The 21,559-nt window shown below is 37.4% G+C and overlaps 1 protein-coding gene across 11 annotated transcripts in view; it reads right to left on the bottom strand.

Annotated features, from left to right (window-relative positions):
- Positions 1–21,559, bottom strand: part of CADPS2 (calcium dependent secretion activator 2) — a 494,346-nt gene that overhangs the window by 18,176 nt on the left and 454,611 nt on the right. For 10 of the 11 annotated variants that reach the window (XM_032643104.1, XM_032643102.1, XM_032643096.1 and 7 more), the window contains 3 exons: positions 21,151–21,234; positions 21,012–21,044; positions 7,706–7,813 (listed from right to left, as the gene is read on the bottom strand). In XM_032643104.1, coding sequence (XP_032498995.1) covers positions 7,706–7,813; positions 21,012–21,044; positions 21,151–21,234 — 225 coding nt within the window. Of the gene's footprint in view, positions 1–6,668; positions 6,866–7,705; positions 7,814–21,011; positions 21,045–21,150; positions 21,235–21,559 lie in introns of those variants that run through there. The other variant, XM_032643107.1, reaches the window with a different exon arrangement.

Below are 21,559 nucleotides of genomic sequence, written 5' to 3'. Positions count from 1 at the left end.
AAAAACCTCAGATCAGTTCACATGTGAGTTTTTTTTTTTGTTTTTTGTTTTTTTAAAATTCTGAGCACAATTAAAGGTGAGTTAAGGCTCTGGTGGAAATCTAAAGAGCATCAGCAAATCTGAGCACTGCTCAGCTTTTGAATTGCTTTTCTACTTCTCAGTTCTTTTAAATGGTTTTCTATGGCAGGAACATTTTTCTTAATTAGTCACAGCTAATTAGTGTTCGGGCATAGACAAGTAATCAGAAATGTCAGAGCTGCAAGGCTACATCTCCCTAATCCTTTGATAATAATTTAGCCTCCTGGGAGGGCCCCAAGCTGCGGTAAGTAGTGACTGACAATAAGGCAAAATTAGGTGGGCAGCAGACCATTAGGGTAGAAAAATAAAAAGCACTACCCGGTCCCGCTGAGCACCATCAGGCAACTAACTGCACTGCCAGATGAGGTGCCTGTTTAAGCCTGTGTTGTTAATTAGCTGATTCTACCAGACCTGCCACATATGTCCAGGTGCCTCATGCAAAGATGTGTATTTCTGGGCAAGCGCCAAATGACAACTGTGTCCCGTGATCACATTTCAAGAATCTAAGGAAGAAGTCCACATATTTCTGGAAGATTCTTTTGAATTATTAAAGAAATAAGATCAACAAGCTACAATACATTTTCTCGTTGAGTTTCTTTTAGGCGATTAGGCACGCTTATCTCAAGTTTCTCAGGTCTTAATTCACCAACAGCTTAGGTTCAAATGAGGGCCTTTGGCCGCAGAGCCGTGTCTGGACTTGCCAAAGCTATTCTGGCACACACCGTACATCAAAAGTAGATCCTTTCACAAATCCTTACACTTACAAATGATAACATGAAAATAAGGATTATTAACTAAAATGAACGAGACGGCTGTAATTTGAGAGCAGAGGTTTTGAAGAGAAACAAACTTTGAGGGGAAAAAAGAAAACAGCTAAGGGGCAAGCTCTGTATGGCATTTACTGAGGCAGACATGACCATATACAGAACAAGTCTGACTGCAACTGTCTTAAAAGACGTCAAACAACTTCAGTGGGAGTCTGAATACTGTGGGTAAAACAAAGCAGGAATATATATAATGAAAATAAAAACCATCACCTGGAAAACAATGTGTTAAAGTAGCTAAATAAGACATTGTTCAAATGTAGGAGATGTGAGATGCCGGTCCTATAACGCAAGTAAGAAACAAACGGTTAAACTTCTTATCTACCTTTAGTGCACAGTGTGGCCCAGGGTACACGACCTAACAGTGGGTAGAAATAAATGATCTCGAAGAGTCTCAAGGACATCCCTGAGCTTCTATCATCCATCTTTTCTAGTGATGGAAAAGGAAAAGAATGGAATGACATGAGAGTGATGGTAACATTTGAGTGTTGATAGGGAAATCATGATTGGGCATAAGGTTCCAAAGTTAATGCTTTATATTTGACTTCTTTTTACATAGGGACAAAACCAAAAAGAAAATACGCTGTAACGGGAAGCTATACTGATTTAGGCAGGTATATAAGCACTTGCTCGTCATTTGGAAGTGAAAGATCATTGAAAAGAGGAAAAGCGCTATTTTTAAATCGACATTCACATATAAGAGAATATATCTATAATATCATGGAATGATAAGAAATGCAGGAAGGCAAAGAAGTCTTCTTAACGGGTCTTAACGGGTTCCAGCCTGCATTTCTAATAATGAGGTTGATTACATACACAAAGAAATTCATCCAAGGAATATGACTGAAAAAGTAGATGGTCAGTTCTAAATATATCCTACTATCTAGCAGCCATTCTTACCCATGTCCTGTTGATTTCATGTATTCTTGGGAAACCAACATGATAAATTTAATTTTTAAATAAGTTAAGAATAGTAGTGTCAGTCTTACTGAGGATGAATAAATTCTCAAATCAAAAATTTGGGCATTGGTGTGAAACAGTTAACTCAAAAATTCTGAGCATTTCCCCCCTTTTTCTTATTTGGGAGTCCAGAGACAAACAAGAGCATAGAAGTGCAAAATTAGTTTTATTTTGAAAAGCATATTCACTTGCAATAGTTTCATTTTTTTTTCTTACCATATCTTAAAATGGCTACTGAACTCACTGACATAGTTTAGGTCGATTTTACTTAAAATGTTTAATTTAGAGTTTCTTTACTGAAAAGAATTCTTTTCAAGCAAAGTCCTAAGAAATTAATCCTTCATAAAACACTATTCGGATGAAGATCACTGATTAATTATCATTTAAAGAATTACTTTTAATTTTAGAAGACATCACAACACGATTTAAAAAAAATCTCATTGAGATGAAACTCCTCAACAATTAGATATTTAATCAGTTTATAACACAAGAGAATGTTTAATCTGCATGATTTACCAATTAAATACTGCACCCTGATGTGTCTTCAGCAACACTAGAGCTAAATCGAAATTGTTTCAAAGGGACACAAGACGGGAAATGCCCTATAAATGCACAAAGGTTTAGAGAGGTAGGAAGGTTGAGTGTCTCTCCTGGACAGCAGGAGGCACTTCAGTCGACTCCTACGGGCCTCAGCATTGTAATATTCTTGGACATCAGAAAGTGACCACAGAGGATGCTCTCGTGGCGATTACCGTGGTGTCAGTTTTGATTTCTGAAACATCACCACTTTCTGACCCAGAGATCCAGAGCTCTCAGGGAAGTTGCCCAGCCTCTCTCCTGACCCATGGGCACTTGGGGCTCTCACTGTGTTTGCTGAAACTTGAGAGCGTGGGAAGAAACATCATAGTAGGCATTAAAAAATGGAACTTAAGAATTAGAAAATCATTGCCGTGCCTTTATATTGGGATCAGACAAGTTGTAGATGGTTCTGATTTGATACAATTTTTTAAACGGCTACTGACAATGATGTTTTATGCACTGGGGTAAGGGAGATTGCCTGCAAAGCAGAACACCTTCTTTTGGTGAATCCATATTCTCTTCTGCTACAGAACTTCCTTTAGAGTTCTCTTACCCAGATAAGACACATTTTTTTTTAATTGAAAAAGTAGACTTAACATGTATATTTTTTTCCTTTGGCTAAATTCAAAACATAATAAGTGAGTATAATTTTTTCTTTTTAAAAATTTAAGTATAGTTGCTATACAGTATTATATGTTACAGATATACAATATAGTGATTCACAATATTTAAAGGTTGTACTCCATTTATAGTTATAAAATATTGGCTATATTCCCCATGTTGTACAATATAAGCTACAAGAATATACTGTGCGACGCAGGGACCATTATATTAACATACAGATTTTAAACACAGCTTGTGTACCACCAATGACCACCTGACAGGCAAAGACAGCCTCTGTTTAAGATATTCTGGTCACTCAGAAAGACTTAACATGAATACAGAATATATGAGTTCCAACCATTTTTCTAAATGTAGGGTTCAGAACCATGGTGGTAGCTGTACAGAATGTCAAATGACAGTCTTTATATAGAATCTATTTTCTACTTATCTACTGTAATTGCTACTGCTTATTGCTTTCACCTGGCCATCACAAAAAAACTTAAGAATTGATTGCTACTCCGGGGTGCAAGACTCAGCATGCAACCAACCCAGTAACTTCTGGCGTCACTGCTAAAATTAAAACTAATTTGTTTGGTTTAAAATCTGGAAGGGATTTCAGAAACCATCTGGAGTTCTAGACTAGCTTCTTCAGTTTATATGTACTACCTATACTGAGTCTCAAACAGGTGACATAACTTCTTGAAGCTCACTCAACCAATTAACGGCAGAACTGTGGCTGGAACTGAGGTTTCTGGATTCCTGGTCTAGCCCTCTTCCTACAAACACTGTTTTACCACTTCAAATTTTGTAAGGCTGAAGTATGGTAGACATAACATGGACTTTGAAACTAGAGAGACACAATTTCAAAGTCCGATTTAGCACTTAACAAGTCCTTTATAGCCTCTGGGTGGGAGATTCTTTAACCTGAAAATAAGGCTAAAATGGGGGTGATGGCATCTACCCAGAAGGTTAGAAATGATATAGGTCAAGTATCTAGCACATTTCCTGGTACATGGAGGTGCCCTGCGAATAGTAGTGGTGACAGGGAAGGCTATTATAATTATTTTGACACTTTGAAAAGATTAGGGATGTACCTTAATCAAACTTAGTACCTTCCATTAAACAGGGGATCTGCCATCATTTACTTACACTTTTTTGAAATTATTTCTGCTTTAAGCAGAAAGTGTTTTATAAGTTTAACCACTTATGGAGTAAAGCAGAATGTCTTGATATTTATCCTAATATTAACTGTTTTGATCTTCAAATGATACTTTTAGTTTTGATATTTCAAGATTTGATGTAAACGTCTAAGATTATCCTATCTATGGTCTTTCAGATAATACAGATTTTAGTCATCCTCCTCTTTAACACACTGAAGAAATAAGAAAACTTCCATCAGGGGCTAGAACAATAATAATATTAGTGCAGGATGCTTAGGAAGCAGAGTCATGGTGTATGGCTGGGTGGGGTGCTGCACATGGACAACAGTAGAAGGTACCATTCTCCTTTGTAGGTGCGTCCCCAAAACAATGGATGCAAATCCAGGGCAATGGTCATTTTTTTTACCTTAGTCCCTGGTACAGTTATTTAATCAGAACCCTAAGGTATTTAGCCACAAGTATCAGGAACTAGTAAGATGCTTAATTGATCAAAAAGTTTCTGAGGCCAGGAACACCACAAGTAATTAATTACTACTCTCAGGGCCAGTTTCACAGAATTTTCAGCAGTCTTTTTCACGCGTGAGGCATCATGCGGAAAAAAATTCTTTAGTAAAACACACGCGTTCTTTTTTAAAGTGTTGGTGTTGGTGGCAGGATGGGTGTTTTGTAGAATAATTGTTTTATATGGAAATACTGCTATGTGTTCTAGAACGAAGCGAACTTCATCTGGATAAAAAGCACATCTTTTGTAAGAAGTTAAGCTCTCATATTTCATGACCAGAAACTGCAGGCCCTGTACTCTCATCTGGGTGGGTTAAAACCACTAAGTATTGACTCACTGCAGTGAGTGTGTGTGTACACATTTTCTTCTGCCTCTGAAGGTGGGAGGCTCCATTTCCTTACTCAGGAAGCGAACTGGAATAGCAAAAGTTTGTCATGATGCTTGAATAAAACTGTTCAGTCTTTTATCTGTAATAGGCTAAGGTTGCTAACAGGATTTATAGGGTCATTACTTTCAACTGTTTCTTGACACCTAACAATATTATTTTAAGCTCCAGCCGAGTAATTATATAACGTCTCTCAGTAATGATCTGTTGCTTAAGATACACTTTCTACTTTACCTTTCAACACATACTTGATAACCTCTCATTTACTAACTGTAATTGAGGCAAATTCAGTCTTGGCTAATTAGGGGCTCTCGGTACCCCTTCATATGTTATTCTTGGTGACATATCAATAGAATTACAGTTTACTTTTTATTTTTAATTACAGTAATAAAAATGTGCAACTTAAAAATATTAGAATGTTTAAGGACATTATAACTATTTTACAAATAACAAGTCCAATGTTCTACTGGGGATACACAGAATGACAAAACCTTCACAACCAAAACAGAATGGTTGCTTGTCAAGGGTTCCCCTTAGAAGCAAACTCACAGCCATGTCTGATGCTTAGGCGTTGAAAGGAAAGTATATACCTATCACCAGGACAATCAAACTAGCACATCATTTTAATGTTGGCCTCCTGGCATCCACTTTAGTTAGCTCTGTTTGTTATTGCTGCCATACAAAAGGTCTTCAAAAGAAGTTTGGTGAATGAAGGGGAGTTTAAGTAGGAAATAACTTTATGAAGAAAGAAATTCTGGGACTTCCCTGGTGGTTCAGTGGTTAAGAATCCGCCTGCCAATGCAAGGAACATCGGGTTCGAGCCCTGGTCCAGGAAGATACCACATGCCACGGAGCAACTAAGCCAGTGCGCCACAACTACTGAGCCTGCGCTCTAGAGCCCGCGAGCCACAACTACTGAGCTCGCGTGCAACAACTACTGAAGCCTGCGCGCCTAGAGCCCGTGCTCCACAACAAGAGAAGCCACCACAATGAGAAGCCCGCGCACCGCAATGAAGAGTAGCCCCCGCTGACCGCAACTAGAGAAAGCCCACGCACAGCAACGAAGACCCAACACAGACAAAAATAAATAAATAAATAAATTTATAAAAAAAGAAAAGAAATTCTACCTCTGTTACAATCTGATGGCAAGCTTTGTAGTAAATAGGTCGCCAAGACAAAAAATTGAAGATGTTAAGAAACACACACACACACACACACACACACACACACACACACACAGTGGCCTATTTCCAGAATGACTCTACCATTTTTTCACCATAGAAGATGTGCTTTAGCTATACCAAGAAGAAACATAATGGGAATAACATCAACTCAACTTTTCTTTTCTGTTCAACATTTTTGAAAATTACCACATATGCAAAAAAAGTAAAAGAGAACTTGGAAGTGAAACATATGCTTGTAAATTCAGAGCAATACCAAGTGGAAGCAGAAGTTGCTAATATGGTTTCAGTATTTTGTAAAGGAGCCAGCTGGATGGATGATAATTTTTCTACCCCTGCAGGGCATCAAAGCTTTTAGAAAATCATTCTTTTCACACATATTAACACTTAGCTTATTAAAACAGATGATACTTTTATTGTAAAACAGCCTGGGTAGAGGCTAGAAACATAAAATATGAAAGATAAGGCTCATTTTGACCACCCAATCTGACAAACAGCAAACACTGACATGACAGACCATGGTGGAGATGATGACGTAGCAGGACCTTCTGTAACTGCCACAGCTGAAGTGTCACCATGAAGCCCGTGAACTGCTGTTATGAAAACATTTGCAGAAACTTGCATAATTAAATGAAACTGCCAGAAAAGCATTTCTAAAATGCAGAGAAGATGTACATAAATAAATACAGTTCAAAGCAAATACTACATTTCAGGATCAGCACTGTAGTGAATTATGCCAAGTTATGTCACAAGCAAAGTACCATTTCCTTTGAACTGACTGCTGAATAATTACAAATGAGTGACAACATTGTTGTTGAAATGGACTGCTCTCTTAGTCTCTTTTACCGGTACTCGGTGAATGAAACTTGCTGATCAGGCCATCTAAAACCACAACCTCCCCATTCTAGGAGCTGCCATGCCTCAGTGAAGACTTTCACGAGACTACGGCAGTATTCTGTTAGCAAACGTCAGTACTGGAAAGCAAGATGAAAATGTACACTAACAGTACAGTCGCAGATATCTGCCTTTATTGCAGCTTATTTCTTTGTTTAAATGAAGACTGTCATACTGACTTAAGAAAAACTTTTATAGTAGGGGCCAAATCCATTCCAGTCTGATTCTGTTTATGGACTGCTGCAAAGGCAAGTGATGTAAACTATACACAACGGTAAACTGGATATCACCTTGCTTGCTAAAATTAACCTTAGAAGGATTTTGAGACTCTCACTCTAATAGTGACAGTTTCCAAGCATAGAAAAAAGCCAGTTAAGGCTTCTGTCAGCAGTCAAAGAAATAAAATGGTCAACTATATTAGCTGCGTAGAAGAAAAAGAAATAAAAAAAGAGAGTCCGCTTTGCAGACATACCATCAAAGTGTAACTGTTTCCTTCACAGTACATCTGCAAAGCCAGCATGATTTGCAAGGGTACTTACATCAAACAACTTTTCTATATACATTTCCTCATTGACCTTTTCTCGAAGAATATCCTGGTTTTGCCGAACAAACATAATATAGGTGTCTGCCAGATCCATTCCTGGTTTCTGTTGTGAGGGAAAAGCACAGGGAATAAAACAATATCACGTCTTGATTGTGAAAATGTTATTTAATCACCATCCTAGAAAATCATTCCTTATATCCTTTCAAAAGTTACAGTAGAAAAATATGCTTAAGATCAAATCAACAATGGACACCTTCGAATTCCATAATTCAAGTAAATGAAAGTTTATTATTGAGGTCTATAACTTGAGGTCATAGTTACTTATCATTATTAAGATGATTAGGAATATGTGGTTGTAAGCTAGCAGATACTCTTTTTTTTTTTTTTTTTAATGGCTAACTTGCTAGGTCAATATGCCAAGCAGTATAAATGAATACATTTTTCAAAAAAATTCCCACATGCAATAATCATTTCCTAATTGTAAGTTCAATTTCCTTTTCATCATTTCTGGCTGGTTTATCCATATATGTTTTTTAAAATGTTAGCTTTCCTTGGTTTGCCTTCCTCAACTACTATGGGTGTTCAAGGGATACAAAATGAATTTTCTTATTAGGAAGATATTGAACAAAAAATATTTAATGCATTAAAAAGTGAAATGCAAATCAAAATTTTGTGGGTTATCCATTGCTTCTACTCATCCATATTTATCAATACTATCTCAAGGATTTATATTATTTTAGAAATGCAATAAGAATATTGATGAACTAGTCTCCCATGAAGAGCCAAAGGTGTGGATTAGATAAGTTTCCAAAGTTACTCAACGTTTGGTGTCTTCTAATATTAGACAAGATAAGGCAGTTAATAGAATTCCTCCTTCCTACAGAGTCTACAGAATCAGCACCAGGGAGGGACAGAAACCTGAATGGCTCCCAAAGAGTTTTCCTTCTAAATTTATCTCTAGTTCTTCTTTTAGTTTCACATAGCTGGACTAGATGATCCGTATACTCTATACCTGGGGTTGGTTCATAGTCTATACTGAGTAATTCATTTAACTAGAATAGGACAATAATAATGATGAAATGGTAGAAGTGATGCCCGAATAAGTCAATGTCAGTCGTGCATAATTTCGTACCTACAGGATGCACCTACAAACTCCATCAATGGACTCTTTGTAAAAGTAAATAATATAAGGGAACTAGGTGAAAGAGGATATGAATCATTTAACTATTACTACTGCAGGAAAGACAAGATATACATCTGAGTGATGCTAGGACAGTAGTAATGCCTTTTCCTTAAATGAAGGACAAAGTTTTTATCACTTCTTTTTCCGGGAGGGGATTGTATTTTATGTATTGATACAATGATAAAACTGCCCATCTCTTAACCAGTGCACAGTATAGACATGGGGCATATCTCATTAATACAAATTAATTTGATTTTTTGGTAACAAAGTTATTTCTGGGCAATGAAAATCACAGAAAGTTCTTATATATTTATCTCTTATATTTAGCCTAAAGGGAAATTTATACCACACGGACGGAAGGATCCTTTCAAACATAACCTTGAGGAGGCTTCCCTGGTGGCGCAGTGGTTGAGAATCTGCCTGCCAATGCAGGGGACACCGGTTCGAGCCCTGATCTGGGAAGATCCCACATGCCGTGGAGCAACTGGGCCCGTGAGCCACAGCTACTGAGCCTGTGCGTCTGGAGCCTGTGCTCCACAACAAGAGAGGCCACGACAGTGAGAGGCCCGCGCACCGCAATGAAGAGTAGCCCCCGTTTGCCGTCACTAGAGAAAGCCCTCGCACAGCAATGAAGACCCAACACAGCCAAAAAAAATAAATAAATAAATTCATAAAACAAAAACCATAACCTTGTTATAACAAAATTCGTGACTAGCTATAATCTGAAACAACTATTTATATAAATGTCTTCACTGATCTTTCCTTCCAGAGCATCCATACACAATGTAGGAAATATATTCCAAACTTAATGGAGACAACTTACCAAATTCATGCCTTCACTATTTTTCTACATAATTCTCATAAGCAATGTCTGAAAGTTTAAATAATTATAAGGCTACTCAAGAGAAGCCTAGGTTATTTTCTTCTCTGGGGGCAAGGGGTGTTATACGTAAGTTTTTCCAGTAAAAAGGCAGGGTAATTTGTACAAGTAACTACTATTAACGGTTGAAGACAGCTAGCCCATAAGATAAGGATTTCTCTCCATGCCTCTCAAATTTGTCAAGACACCGAAAGTGTGAACATTCAGAAAGGATACTGCCGCAGAATGAAAATGACAGGAGAACGACTTTCTATACATGATAACAAGTCAGCTCTACATCTGAGTTTCAGTCAGGTGCCTAGAAACAAAATACTGTGATATATACATAATACCAAGGCAGCTGGGCACAGCCCAGAGGAACTGAGTTAAGAATCAACACATGAGAGGCGTGCCTCCTCCACCATTTTTCCCCACCGCTACCCCATTCTTATTTCTGCCTTTCAAAAGAAGAGTACGCTTAGAAGTTTAAACTAGTCAATCACTTGACCCATCAGACTCACTGGAAACTGAGTTACAGCCAGGAGAAAATGGAGAATGATGGCTTTAAACACTTGCCACAGACCCGAAGGTAATTTTTTTCCCATTTCCTTGATCACTCTTAAGATAACATTAGACATCATGAAACACTGTCCAGGAAGAATTTATCTTTTGTCATCTAAAACTAACAAATACTTTTACAGTTTAAGCCTAAGAGAAAACTCAGTGCTATTCCCTTCCGCAGACCCGAGGGATATAATACTGAAATCTGTAAGCTGAGACAGTTCTACAGCTCTCTAAGAAAATCACAACCGTGGTTGAGGGTGTGAAGTAAAGCTCATTTAAAAGTTTATTTCAACAAATTAAGTGTTGTCTTTTTCTTTTTTTCTTTTTGAAATTACATTTTCTCCCCTTTGGCAAATTAAGATCCACTTGCCTAGAAAACAAAACCTACAATTCTTACATTCCTCATTAGCATTATTTCTTCCTTTATCTTTGAGCTGTTTACGTATTCTTGCAACTGTGACATACGGGAATTTCACACCTAGTGAATATATTTTCATGTAGCTTGTGGCATGAGACTATAATCATTAAAAGAATATACACAAGTAAGGATAACTGCAACAGCTGGTGACATTTACCAATTAGAATTATAGTTCTTTAAAACACTTTATCCTTCCTTTGGTGTATGAAGGGTAATTATCTCTGATAAACTGCTGAAAAATATGTAATTTTCCTTTTAAACAGTTTCTACTTACAGTACAAATGTGTTTGGATAGAAGACATTATCGCTGGTTCAGTGCTCCTTTGTGCAGACTCTGTTTTACGGCAGTAAGATCTACATATTTTGGAAGTCACTGCGTCTCATTCCATTATTACATGTTATCTTATTAGGAAATAAAGTTTAATTAAAAAAGCAAAAAACTGAACACAGTTAAGTTTTTGTTTGCTGGCGTGTAAATGAAAAGCATGCATGTGACTGCATCACCAGGTAGAATATTGCTACACATTCTGGTGCAAGTGGGTGTCTCCAACCTTATCAAAGGAGCAGCCTGTTAAACTTCAACAACTGTAGATCTGGATGAATTTTTATCAAGGATATTTTGTTCTGGAGAGCTACATTTAGAAATCTTCGCTATATTTGTAATTACAGTTTTCTTAATGAACGAGAAAATAACAATTAAAAACCACACAGCGAGCACATTATGTATTAAATACCACTAAGAGAGAGTAAATGTTGTTTTTCATTCTCCCATTTAAAACTTTGAGATCACGCAGCGTAGAGAATGGGATTGAGGACATGGGGTCGGGGGAAGGGTAGGCTGGGACGAAGTGAGAGAGTGGCATGGACATATATACACTACCAAGTGGAAAACAGATAGCTAGTGGGAAGCAGCCACATAGCATGGGGAGATCAGCTCGGTGCTTTGTGACCACCTAGACGGGTGGGATAGGGAGGGTGGGAGGTAGACACGAGAGGGAGGGGATATGAGGATATATGTATATGTATAGCTGATTCACTTTGTTATAAAGCAGAAACTAACACACCATCGTAAAGCAGTTATACTCCAATAAAGATGTTAAAAAAAAACAACAACTTTGAGATCCTCAGTTCATTAAGCACTAACTTCTCCATCTTGTTTCTTAGGGTAGTAATCTCTAAATCAAAATAAGCCTTCCTGGATTGCTTCTAATTCGATTCAGAAGAGAACAGAATTTGGCTAACGAAGTTATAGTAAAAGGATACAAATATCTAAAAACATTCCCCCACGAGCATAAAGAAATCAAATATGGACGGGAATGGAGTATGGTAAGGTGAGCTCCTCTGACTTTGGCTGCATGATAGAATACACCAGCGAGGGAATGAGTTTAAGTAAGGATGCAGACTCCAGCAAATTTTTTTCGAGCGCTAATCACTGGTTAACCCAGTGAGATGAAAATGCCGTTTAAAAAAAAAAGAAAAGCAAAAAATTCCTTGTTAATTACACACTGCAAATGCTCTTACTTCCCGCTGCTACACCTAATCCCACAGGTGCAAGTCTTCACTTTCCCCATTCATGGGTGGGTGGGTGCAATGCTGCAGACATTTTTCACAGCTACAGATTTAGATACAGAAGAAGCCTGTTTAACCTTCCACAGGAGGTTAACAATACACTATGCAAACACTGTCATGGTGTCTATTTAACAAGGAGACAATTTTTTTTTTCTTCCCCCTGCGGTACGCGGGCCTCTCACTGTTGTGGCCTCTCCCATTGCGGAGCACAGGCTCCGGACGCGCAAGCTCAGCGGGCATGGCTCATGGGCCCAGCCGCTCCGCGGCATGTGGGAATCTTCCCGAACCGGGGCACGAACCCGTGTCCCCTGCATCGGCAGGCAAACTCTCAACCACTGCGCCACCAGGGAAGCCCTCCCACTAGGTTTTAGTCACTGATCCTAGTTCTATCCTCTTGATTGATACAGACTGAGGCTTCTTTAAATGGGAACTCCATGTATTAAACATGACTCTCTTGTCTCTTAGCGTTTATCCTCTCTCAAGGATAATATTCCAATTTCCCTTTTTTTCTTTATAAGCCATTATTTCTAGATCCCCTTAACTATGCTGGCTGCTGTCTTCAAAAGGAGGTAAAGTAAAAATTATATGTCGTTTTTAAAAGACTACAGATGGATTTTCCCACAATAACACAGATGTGAATAAGATAGTATAGAGCAGAATGATTATTCTTTAGAATCTGGACACTAGATTTATTATAATCAGTAATAATGTATGATGACAACTAACATTTATTGATCACTAATTTCATTCCAGGAATCCTGAAAAGTGCTTAACATATTTACAACAAGCCTAGAAGTGGTATAATTCTATTTCCATTTGATAAAGCAATTGATGTCCACATGGGTATATGCCTATGTCCAAACGCATCTAATTATGGACATTAAATATGTGCAGTTTTAAATATATCAATTATACCTTAATAAAGCTGTAAAAAAAAAAAAAAAGGAAACTGATGCCCAAGGTCATACAGATACTGAGCAAAAGTGATGGAGCAAGGGTTCCAACTCAAGCAGTCTGGCTCCTGAGTTTGGGTTTGTAACTTCTCTGTTGTGCTACCTCGTGTTTGTTTTGTTTTGTTTTTTTAAGCAGCTACTTTACATTATGGTCTCACTTAATTTTTCATACAACTTTTTAACATACATTGCTATCATCTATATCCTCCCTACCTTATAGGGAGGCAATATTTTTTGGGGGGTGGTTAGTTTTAATATTCTACTTTAAATCTACTGAAGTTTTGGGTTGGGCCTAGTGTTCATGTCTGTAAAGCTAAAGTGAATGTTTTCATGCTGGTCCTACATCTACTATAGCCATTCTCCCTTCCCCTCTCTCAGATCTGAGTTCCCTTCATCTAAGTTACTGCTGAGCAGGGGGAACAGATTCACCCCCTCGAGGTCTTGCTTTTCTTATGTCTAAGGGCTTTGCCACCATGAACATTCCAAGGTTCTATGATGGAGCCTTGAACTGTGCAACTACAACAGGAACTGCTCTCCAGAATAGGGTTGTTTAACCAAGAAAAAATCTACCAAACCATCCAAAGGTCACAGTTTATCATCCTGATTAGAAAGATATCACAGGGGTGGGGAGGGGTCGGCTACTAGCTTCTTTGCTAAGAAGCAGGAGATAATGAAATTCACTTCTGTTCAGGAACATACTGATGATTTTTCTCTTATGTACGATATTTTTTCTTTCAAAAAGAAGTGTCATGAAAGTACAGATTACAAAGATACATAAGACTATGTTCATAACATGTTATATTTAAATGACTTGATTTGAATCATTTTCTGTTATTGACTCTTTTTTAACATCTTTATTGGAGCATAATTGCTTTATAATGTTGTGTTAGTTTCTGCTGTATAACAAAGTGAATCAGCTATTCAGATATTCCCATATCTCCCCTCTCTTGCGTCTCCCTCCCACCCTCCCTATCCCACCCCTCTAGGTGGTCACAAACCACCAGCTGATCTCCCTGTGCTATGTGGCTGCTTCCTACTAGCTATCTATTTTACATTTGGTAGTATATATATGTCCATGCGACTCTCTCACTTTGTCCCAGCTTACCCTTCCCCCTCCCCATGTCCTCAAGTCCATTCTCTACGTCTGTGTCCTTATTCCTGTCCTGACCCTAGGTTCTTCAGAACCATTTTTTTTTGCTTTTTAGATTCCATATATATGTGTTAGCATACGGTATTTGCTTTTCTCTTTCTGACTTACTTCACTCTGTATGACAGACTCTGGGTCCATCCACCTCACTACAAATAACTCAATTTCGTTTCCTTTTATGGCTGAGTAATATTCCATTGTATATATGTGCCACATCTTCTTTATCCATTCATCTGTTAATGGACACTCAGGCTGCTTCCATGTAGTGGGATTGCTGGGTCGTATGGTAGTTCTATTTTTAGCTTTTTAAGGAACCTCCATACTGTTCTCCATAGAGACTGTATCAGTTTATATTCACACCAACAGTGCAAGAGGGTTCCCTTTTCTCCACACCCTCTCCAGCATTTATTCTTTGTAGATTTTTTGATGATGGCCATTCTTACTGGTGTGAGGTGAGACCTCACTGTGGTTGTGATTTGCATGTCTCTAATGATTACTGATGCTGAGCATCCTTTCATGTGTTTGTTGGCAATCTGTATGTCTTCTTTGGAGAAATGTCTATTTAGATCTTCTGCCCATTTTTGGATTGGGTTGTTTGTTTTTTTGATACTGAGCTGCATGAGCTGCCTGTATATTTTGGAGGTTAATCCTTTGTCGGTTGCTTCATTTGCAAATATTTTCTCCCATTTGTTATTGACTCATACATCTTCAGCTGTGCTATAATTATATGGAATACCTGACAATCAAGTATGTACTAGGATCATGAATTCCTCCTTCTCTTTTGTGTTAGGAATGCCACTTGATATCATAGATAATTTTATATTTCTAACGCTTCATTTCATAAAATGTATTTTTTATTTTTTGCTTTTTCAAAATTTCAAAAATGAGATCATTTGCTAGAAGATGTTGTTCATTTCTCCAAAGAATTTTTTTTCTAGCTCTTTACCTTACTATCATCTTCTAAGTGACGTTTATGGGCTCTGTTGTTTCTTGGATGGAATAGGACAGAGATCTAGAATTCACAGAATGATAGAATATCACAGTTAGAGGGACTAATGCAGTTTATATAACTTATTCATCCATTTTATAGATAACTAAACTGAGGCCACTGAAGTGAAGTAATGCCCAGGGTCATACAGTTAATCCAAGGGCACAGAGCAGCATAAGAGGAATTAAACCTCAGGTATTAAGTCCTAGTCCATTGCCTTTTAATTTTTTTAAATTTTAGAATAATTTCAGATTTATAGAAAAATTGTGAAGATTGTATGGAGAATTCCCATTTACTCCCCACTAAGTTTCCCCTATTATTACTTACATAAGTATGGTATATTTGTTACAATTAATGAACAAATAATGATACATTATGAACTAAAGTCTATACTTTATTCATATTTCTTTAGTTTTTACCTAATGTCCTTCTTATGTTCCATGATCCTGTCCAGAAGACCTCATTACATTTAATTAGTCATTATGTCTCCTTAACCTCTTCCTGTCAATTTATAAGACTTTCCTTCTTTTTGATGATCTTGACAATTTGAGTACTGGTCAGATATTCTGTAGACTGTCCCTTTATTGGGATGTGTCTGTTGTTTTTCCTCTGATTAGACTGGAGTTATAGGCTTCTGGAAGGAGACCACAGAATATTTATCAAGAATAAATATTATCTATATAATTTATCACTGTTGATGTTGACCTCAGTAAACTGGCTGAGGTAATACTGTCAGGTTTCTCCCTGATAAATCCATTCTCCTCACCCTCCTTTTCATACTGTGCTCTTTGGAAGGGAGTTGCTATGTACAGCCTTAAGGAGTACGGAGTTATACTGTCTCCTTGGAAGTAAAGTATCTACATTATTTATTTGGAATTCTTCTGCTTGGGAGATTTATCTTTTCCATTTCTTTTTTTTCTGGCAGCGCCGCATGTAGGATCTTAGTTCCCTGACTAGGGATCGAAACTGCGCCACCTGCATTGGCAGCACCGAGTCCTAACCACTGGACCACCAGGGAAGTCCTTCCCCCATTTATTTATTTAATTTTTGGCTGTGTTGGGTCTTTGTTTCTGTGCGAGGGCTTTCTCTAGTTGCGGTGAGCAGGGGCCACTCTTCATTGCGGTGCGCGGGCCTCTCACTGTCGCGGCCTCTCTTGTGGCGGAGCACAGAATCCAGATGCGCAGGCTCAGCAGTTGTGGTTCATGGGCCCAGCTCATGGGATCTTCCCAGACCCGGGCTCGAACCCATGTCCCCTGCATTGGCAGGCAGATTCTCAACCACTGCGCCACCAGGGAAGGCCCCCCCCCATTTATTTATTCAGTCAATCATTTACTTACATCAGTATGGACTAACATATATATTTTATACTTTGTGTTATAAGCTAACACTACCTAATTTATCTGGTTGCTGAACTTACTCTAGCTCAGGCCATTGGGAGCTCTCTCAGGGGTCTCCTGGGTCCCTTTAACATATCTCCTATCATTGTGGGTTTTTCTTTCTAGACACTTCCTTACTTTGTCTCACATATATATAAGATGCTCCAGGCTCATCTTGTGTTTCCTGCCCCAGTCCTAGTGTCAGCCATTTCTTCAAGGAATCCTGGTAATCCTGGTTCATTTTATTGGAGATTAGAGACCACGATCTGGGCACTGGGTGTGCTTGTAGCTACTGGGATATCACTGCTTCTAGGCTCTCTCAGCTAACAAACAGAGGAAATATATGTGTATATACTAACCCGTGCATATACGTATATCTAAAAATATTTCTATATGCAACCAGCTCTATCTATATTAAGCTAAAGACAAGTTCACATTGATGGCTCCAACTCCAATCCATTACCACAGGGATAATTCTAGCCTCTTCCTCTTGTTTGTCTTCAACATCTCACTCCATGGGAAACTTGGCTCCCACCAGCCACCACCCTTTACTTAATTGTTCAATTCCATTATACACGTAGAGTGGTTTCTGAATTGTTAACCTGGGAGGAAACACTTTCTCAACAAGAGTACAATGTTTATGTACAGTTCCTTTTTCCTTTATTTTTACATATGCCACCCATTTCAAAAGTGACTCAGATCAGCACTTTTTTCCTTCAACTTTTTTTAGTGAGGTTATTCCATACATTTGCAGTAGGGTTTAGATTAGTTTATCACAGTCTCCATCCTAGGATCCCATGACATCCTAATTGGTTTAAATTTTTTTTTCATATATTCAGGTTCAATTTTTGTGCTATAAAGTTAGGACCTGGCAGAAGCATAGTGTTTTATATCTTTCATTACAGTATTACATGGAATAGTCTTACTGCTCCAAAAAGTTCCCTTGGCTTCACCTATTCAAGTCTCCCTGACCTTGAACTTATGGTAACCATTAACCTGTTTGTAATCTTTATACAGTTTATTTATAGTTTTTTAGATGTAGTTTTCCCTTTTAGAATGTGATATAAATGATATCATACAGTACGTAGCCTTCTCAGACTGGCTTCTTTCACTTAGCAATATGCCTTTAAGATTCATCTATGTCTTCGTGTCGCCTGATAGCTAATTTTTCTTCTTCTTCTTCTTCTTTTTTTTTTGCTGACTAGTACTCCAATTGTATGGATATACCACTGCTTGTTTATCCACTCACTGACTGAAAGACATTTTGGTTGCTTCCAATTCTTGAATATGAATAAAATTGCTATGAACACTTGTGTGCAGGTTCTGGTTGTGGACATATGTTTTCAAATCAGTTGGATAAGTACCTAGGAGTGCAATCAGTGGTTTGCTAAAGACTATATTTAGCTTTGTAAGAAACTGCAAAATGGTCTTCCAAAATGGCTGTACCATTTTGTATTTCCACCAGCAATGAATGAGAGTCCCTACTGCTCTGCATCTTTGTCAACATTTTGCTACTGTCAGTTTTTAAATTTTAGCCATGCTAATAGGTAATAGTATCTTATTGTTTTAATTTTCATTTCTCTAATGACAAATGATGTTGAGCATCTTTCCATTTGCTATTTGATACCTATATGTCTTCACTGCAATGTCTGTTCTTATCTTTTGACCATCTTTTAATTGGGCTATTTGTTTTCTTATTGTCAGGTATTAAGAGTTCTTTGTACATTTTAGATACAAGTCCTTGATCAAATATATGTCTGTGGCTTGTCTTTTCATTCCCTTAACAGTGCAGAGCAGTCAATTATTAAGTCCAACTTACACTGTTTTTCTTTCATGGATGCTTTTGGTGTTGTATCTAAAACCTTATCACCAAACTTAAGGCCACAAATATTTTCTCTATGTTTTCTTCTAGAAGAGTTTTATATTGTAGTTTGCATTTTACAGGTAGGTTTTTGATCAGTTTTGAGTTAATTTCTGTGAAAGGTGAGCCAGTGTTGTTGTTTTTTTTCTCATAAGGTTCTCCTTAAAAGACTGCTTCAGAAATGTATCTTGCTGGAGTTTTAGCATAAACAAACAAATAAACAAACAAAAACAGTAACAGCCAACAGCACCTCATAGCTTTTGAAGTTAATGCTTACAGACATCAATAATAGAGGTGTAATGTCTGGATCTAAGGGAGAAACTCTTCCTATAGCAATGTGCCATGGCCAGACCGTATCTATGGTTTAGTATGCTTTGCTCTGGGTGGCAACTTGATTTAATAGTGAAATTGGTAAGCTGGAATTCATCTAGAGAGCAACTGGTATGATAAAGAGTCTGAGTACAATTGTTACAGCTGTTTTCATGATATGTCTATTTCCCTATCTCTTTTATTCCTAGACACTGAACAGCTTGTGGGCAGGACATATATATATTTTCATCATACATGCCCAGAGTCTAGCACTTAGTATGTGTTAAATAAGTATTTAATTAGTGAATTCAGTGAAGAAGTTAAGGATGTTTAATACAGAAAATAAGAATTCCTCAGACAATATATCCCTTTGAATAGCCACCATATCTCTTGGGAAGAGGATGTATGATAATTATCAACAAATATTTGAAGGGCTATCATGCAGAAAAGGGATTAGAACCAAGACAGAATTCACAGAGGTACAGAATTTCAACTCATTATACATAAGAGGAGGCTGTCTTATGGTGAGCCTGCAATCACTGAAAAAATTAAAAGAGCTTGACTGAATCTTTGTGAGGGCTATCAGGAGAGGGGGCTTCTGCATTGAGAAGGAGAGTGAATGAACCACTTTCTGTGTCTTTCAATGCTGAAGCTCTATGGGCTCTAACAGATCTAGTACACAGTCAAATAAAGAATTTCAAAAGCTCTAAGAACAGAAATAATTATGGTGTCCTATTCAAAATTAAAAACAAAAATTTGTGATTCAAAATTTGTAATTCAAAATTAAAAACAAAAATCTATATTATAAAGTATTTGCTAGGAATTCCAATAAAATTCATGTGTTCCCATGATTACTTGTCTTTTTTTTTCATACAGCGAGTATAAACCATTCCCCCTTAATTCTCCCTTTCTCTCTTTCATGCTGTTCCTTTGCAGGACCATACAAATGTGATTATTTCTGCTTATTGCCCAGTACTGACTTTCTGATTCTAGGTACAAGACAAGGAGTATGCCAAGACTTCTTTTGGAATCATCTGTAAAACTAAAAACAAACAAACAAAAAACTACTCTGAAGAAACCCCAGGCAAAGGCAGGAAAGTCCATGGCCTTTTCATTTAAAATGTTCATTTATAATAACTATAGCAGCAATAAACCTGGAGACTGTCTAGTCCATAGTATAAAATGCAGTTATGCATTTCAAAAATAAGAGCCACCTACAACTGATATACAACGCTTGCCAGCTCTCAAACCACTAACATTCATAATGATGATCTAGAGATGGTGATGCTATTCAAGTACAGCCTTAATCAAAGATGAGATGACTTATATTCCACTTTGTTTTAAATTTTAAGTTTCTTCCCATTGTGCTCTAATTCTTTGAAAATTGATACACGTGCCAAAACACATGATTAAACAGAACATCTTAGGCCTTGATCATATATACGTGATAACAGAATTTAAGGCAAAAGCTAATTTGTTAATGACTATCAACTTACAAATGCTGTATTAACTTGTTGATTATATTTATCACATGAATTTTTTTTCATTGTAGCTAAGTAAGTTTCATACTTTCCTCTCATGGTATCTTAACTGTTGAACAAATTTACAGGTCACGCATTATTTCCCAAGAATTCTGTGAAAAACCAAATGTTGAACTAAGTGAATATTGATTTATTTATAACACTTCTGTATTCAGAAAACTAGTTCTTTGACTCAACAGGTCTTGATTGTTACTTTAACTCCTATAAGAAACCTGTTAGAGCTTTCATGGAAAGGGAAGGAGAGTGAACCTTTTCCTATAAGTAATGTGAGTCATTTTCTCCCCCATCCTAGAGCTGCCACTGAGCTGCTACGTTCTCATGATGAACTGACCTCCCCAAGTTACAACGGAAAAGGTACGCTGAAATAACCTTGCCAGGCCTTGTTATGAGGGTTAGTGCTTGCTTAAGAAAAATAAACTGCTCCCTAAGGCAATGATGCTAGATTAAAGATTTGAAATAAACCCGCGGTGAACCATAATTATTTTTTTAAAGACTTATTTATAATTTTAAAAAGCAGATAAAAAAATACTTACTGGAACATCAACATATTTTGCGGCTGCTTTCACCTTAAGTGGAAAAGAGATAATTACGAGAATTATTTTCTTAACTGTTTGATAAGTACTATGACAGCAGTCAAAAGACAGCAGAGGAGAACTCATTCAAAATACTCACAGTGAATGACAGAATGGATGAAAAGAAAGTGCCTTCATCATATCTTGACAGCTTAGACAACACCCCTTCCAACACTGAAACAAACTAGAGTACAGTTTATAGTGAGTATTTAGGATAGTACTGTGCATACAAATAACGGGGCAAACAATTCTTGGACCAACTTCTCCCGTGGCACAAACATCTGAAATGTATAAACTGACACAATGACAAAATCTCATTTTGAAGATGAACTCTAAGGTCCTTTTACATTGCTGGAAAAAATACGCACATTTTTTAAGATAAAAGAACAATGTGTAATAGGAGTCTGGTTACTACGTGTGAGATGACTTAAACCATTAGTAAAAAACTTTAAATCCCTGTGACTCTTCCTTAATATAATTTTCAACTCCAATATAGATAAGTCCTCATC

The sequence above is a fragment of the Phocoena sinus genome, chromosome 9 (assembly GCF_008692025.1).
Source record: "Phocoena sinus isolate mPhoSin1 chromosome 9, mPhoSin1.pri, whole genome shotgun sequence".
Classification (NCBI taxonomy): Eukaryota; Metazoa; Chordata; class Mammalia; order Artiodactyla; family Phocoenidae; genus Phocoena; species Phocoena sinus.
This window is presented reverse-complemented; position numbering and strand designations above follow the sequence as displayed.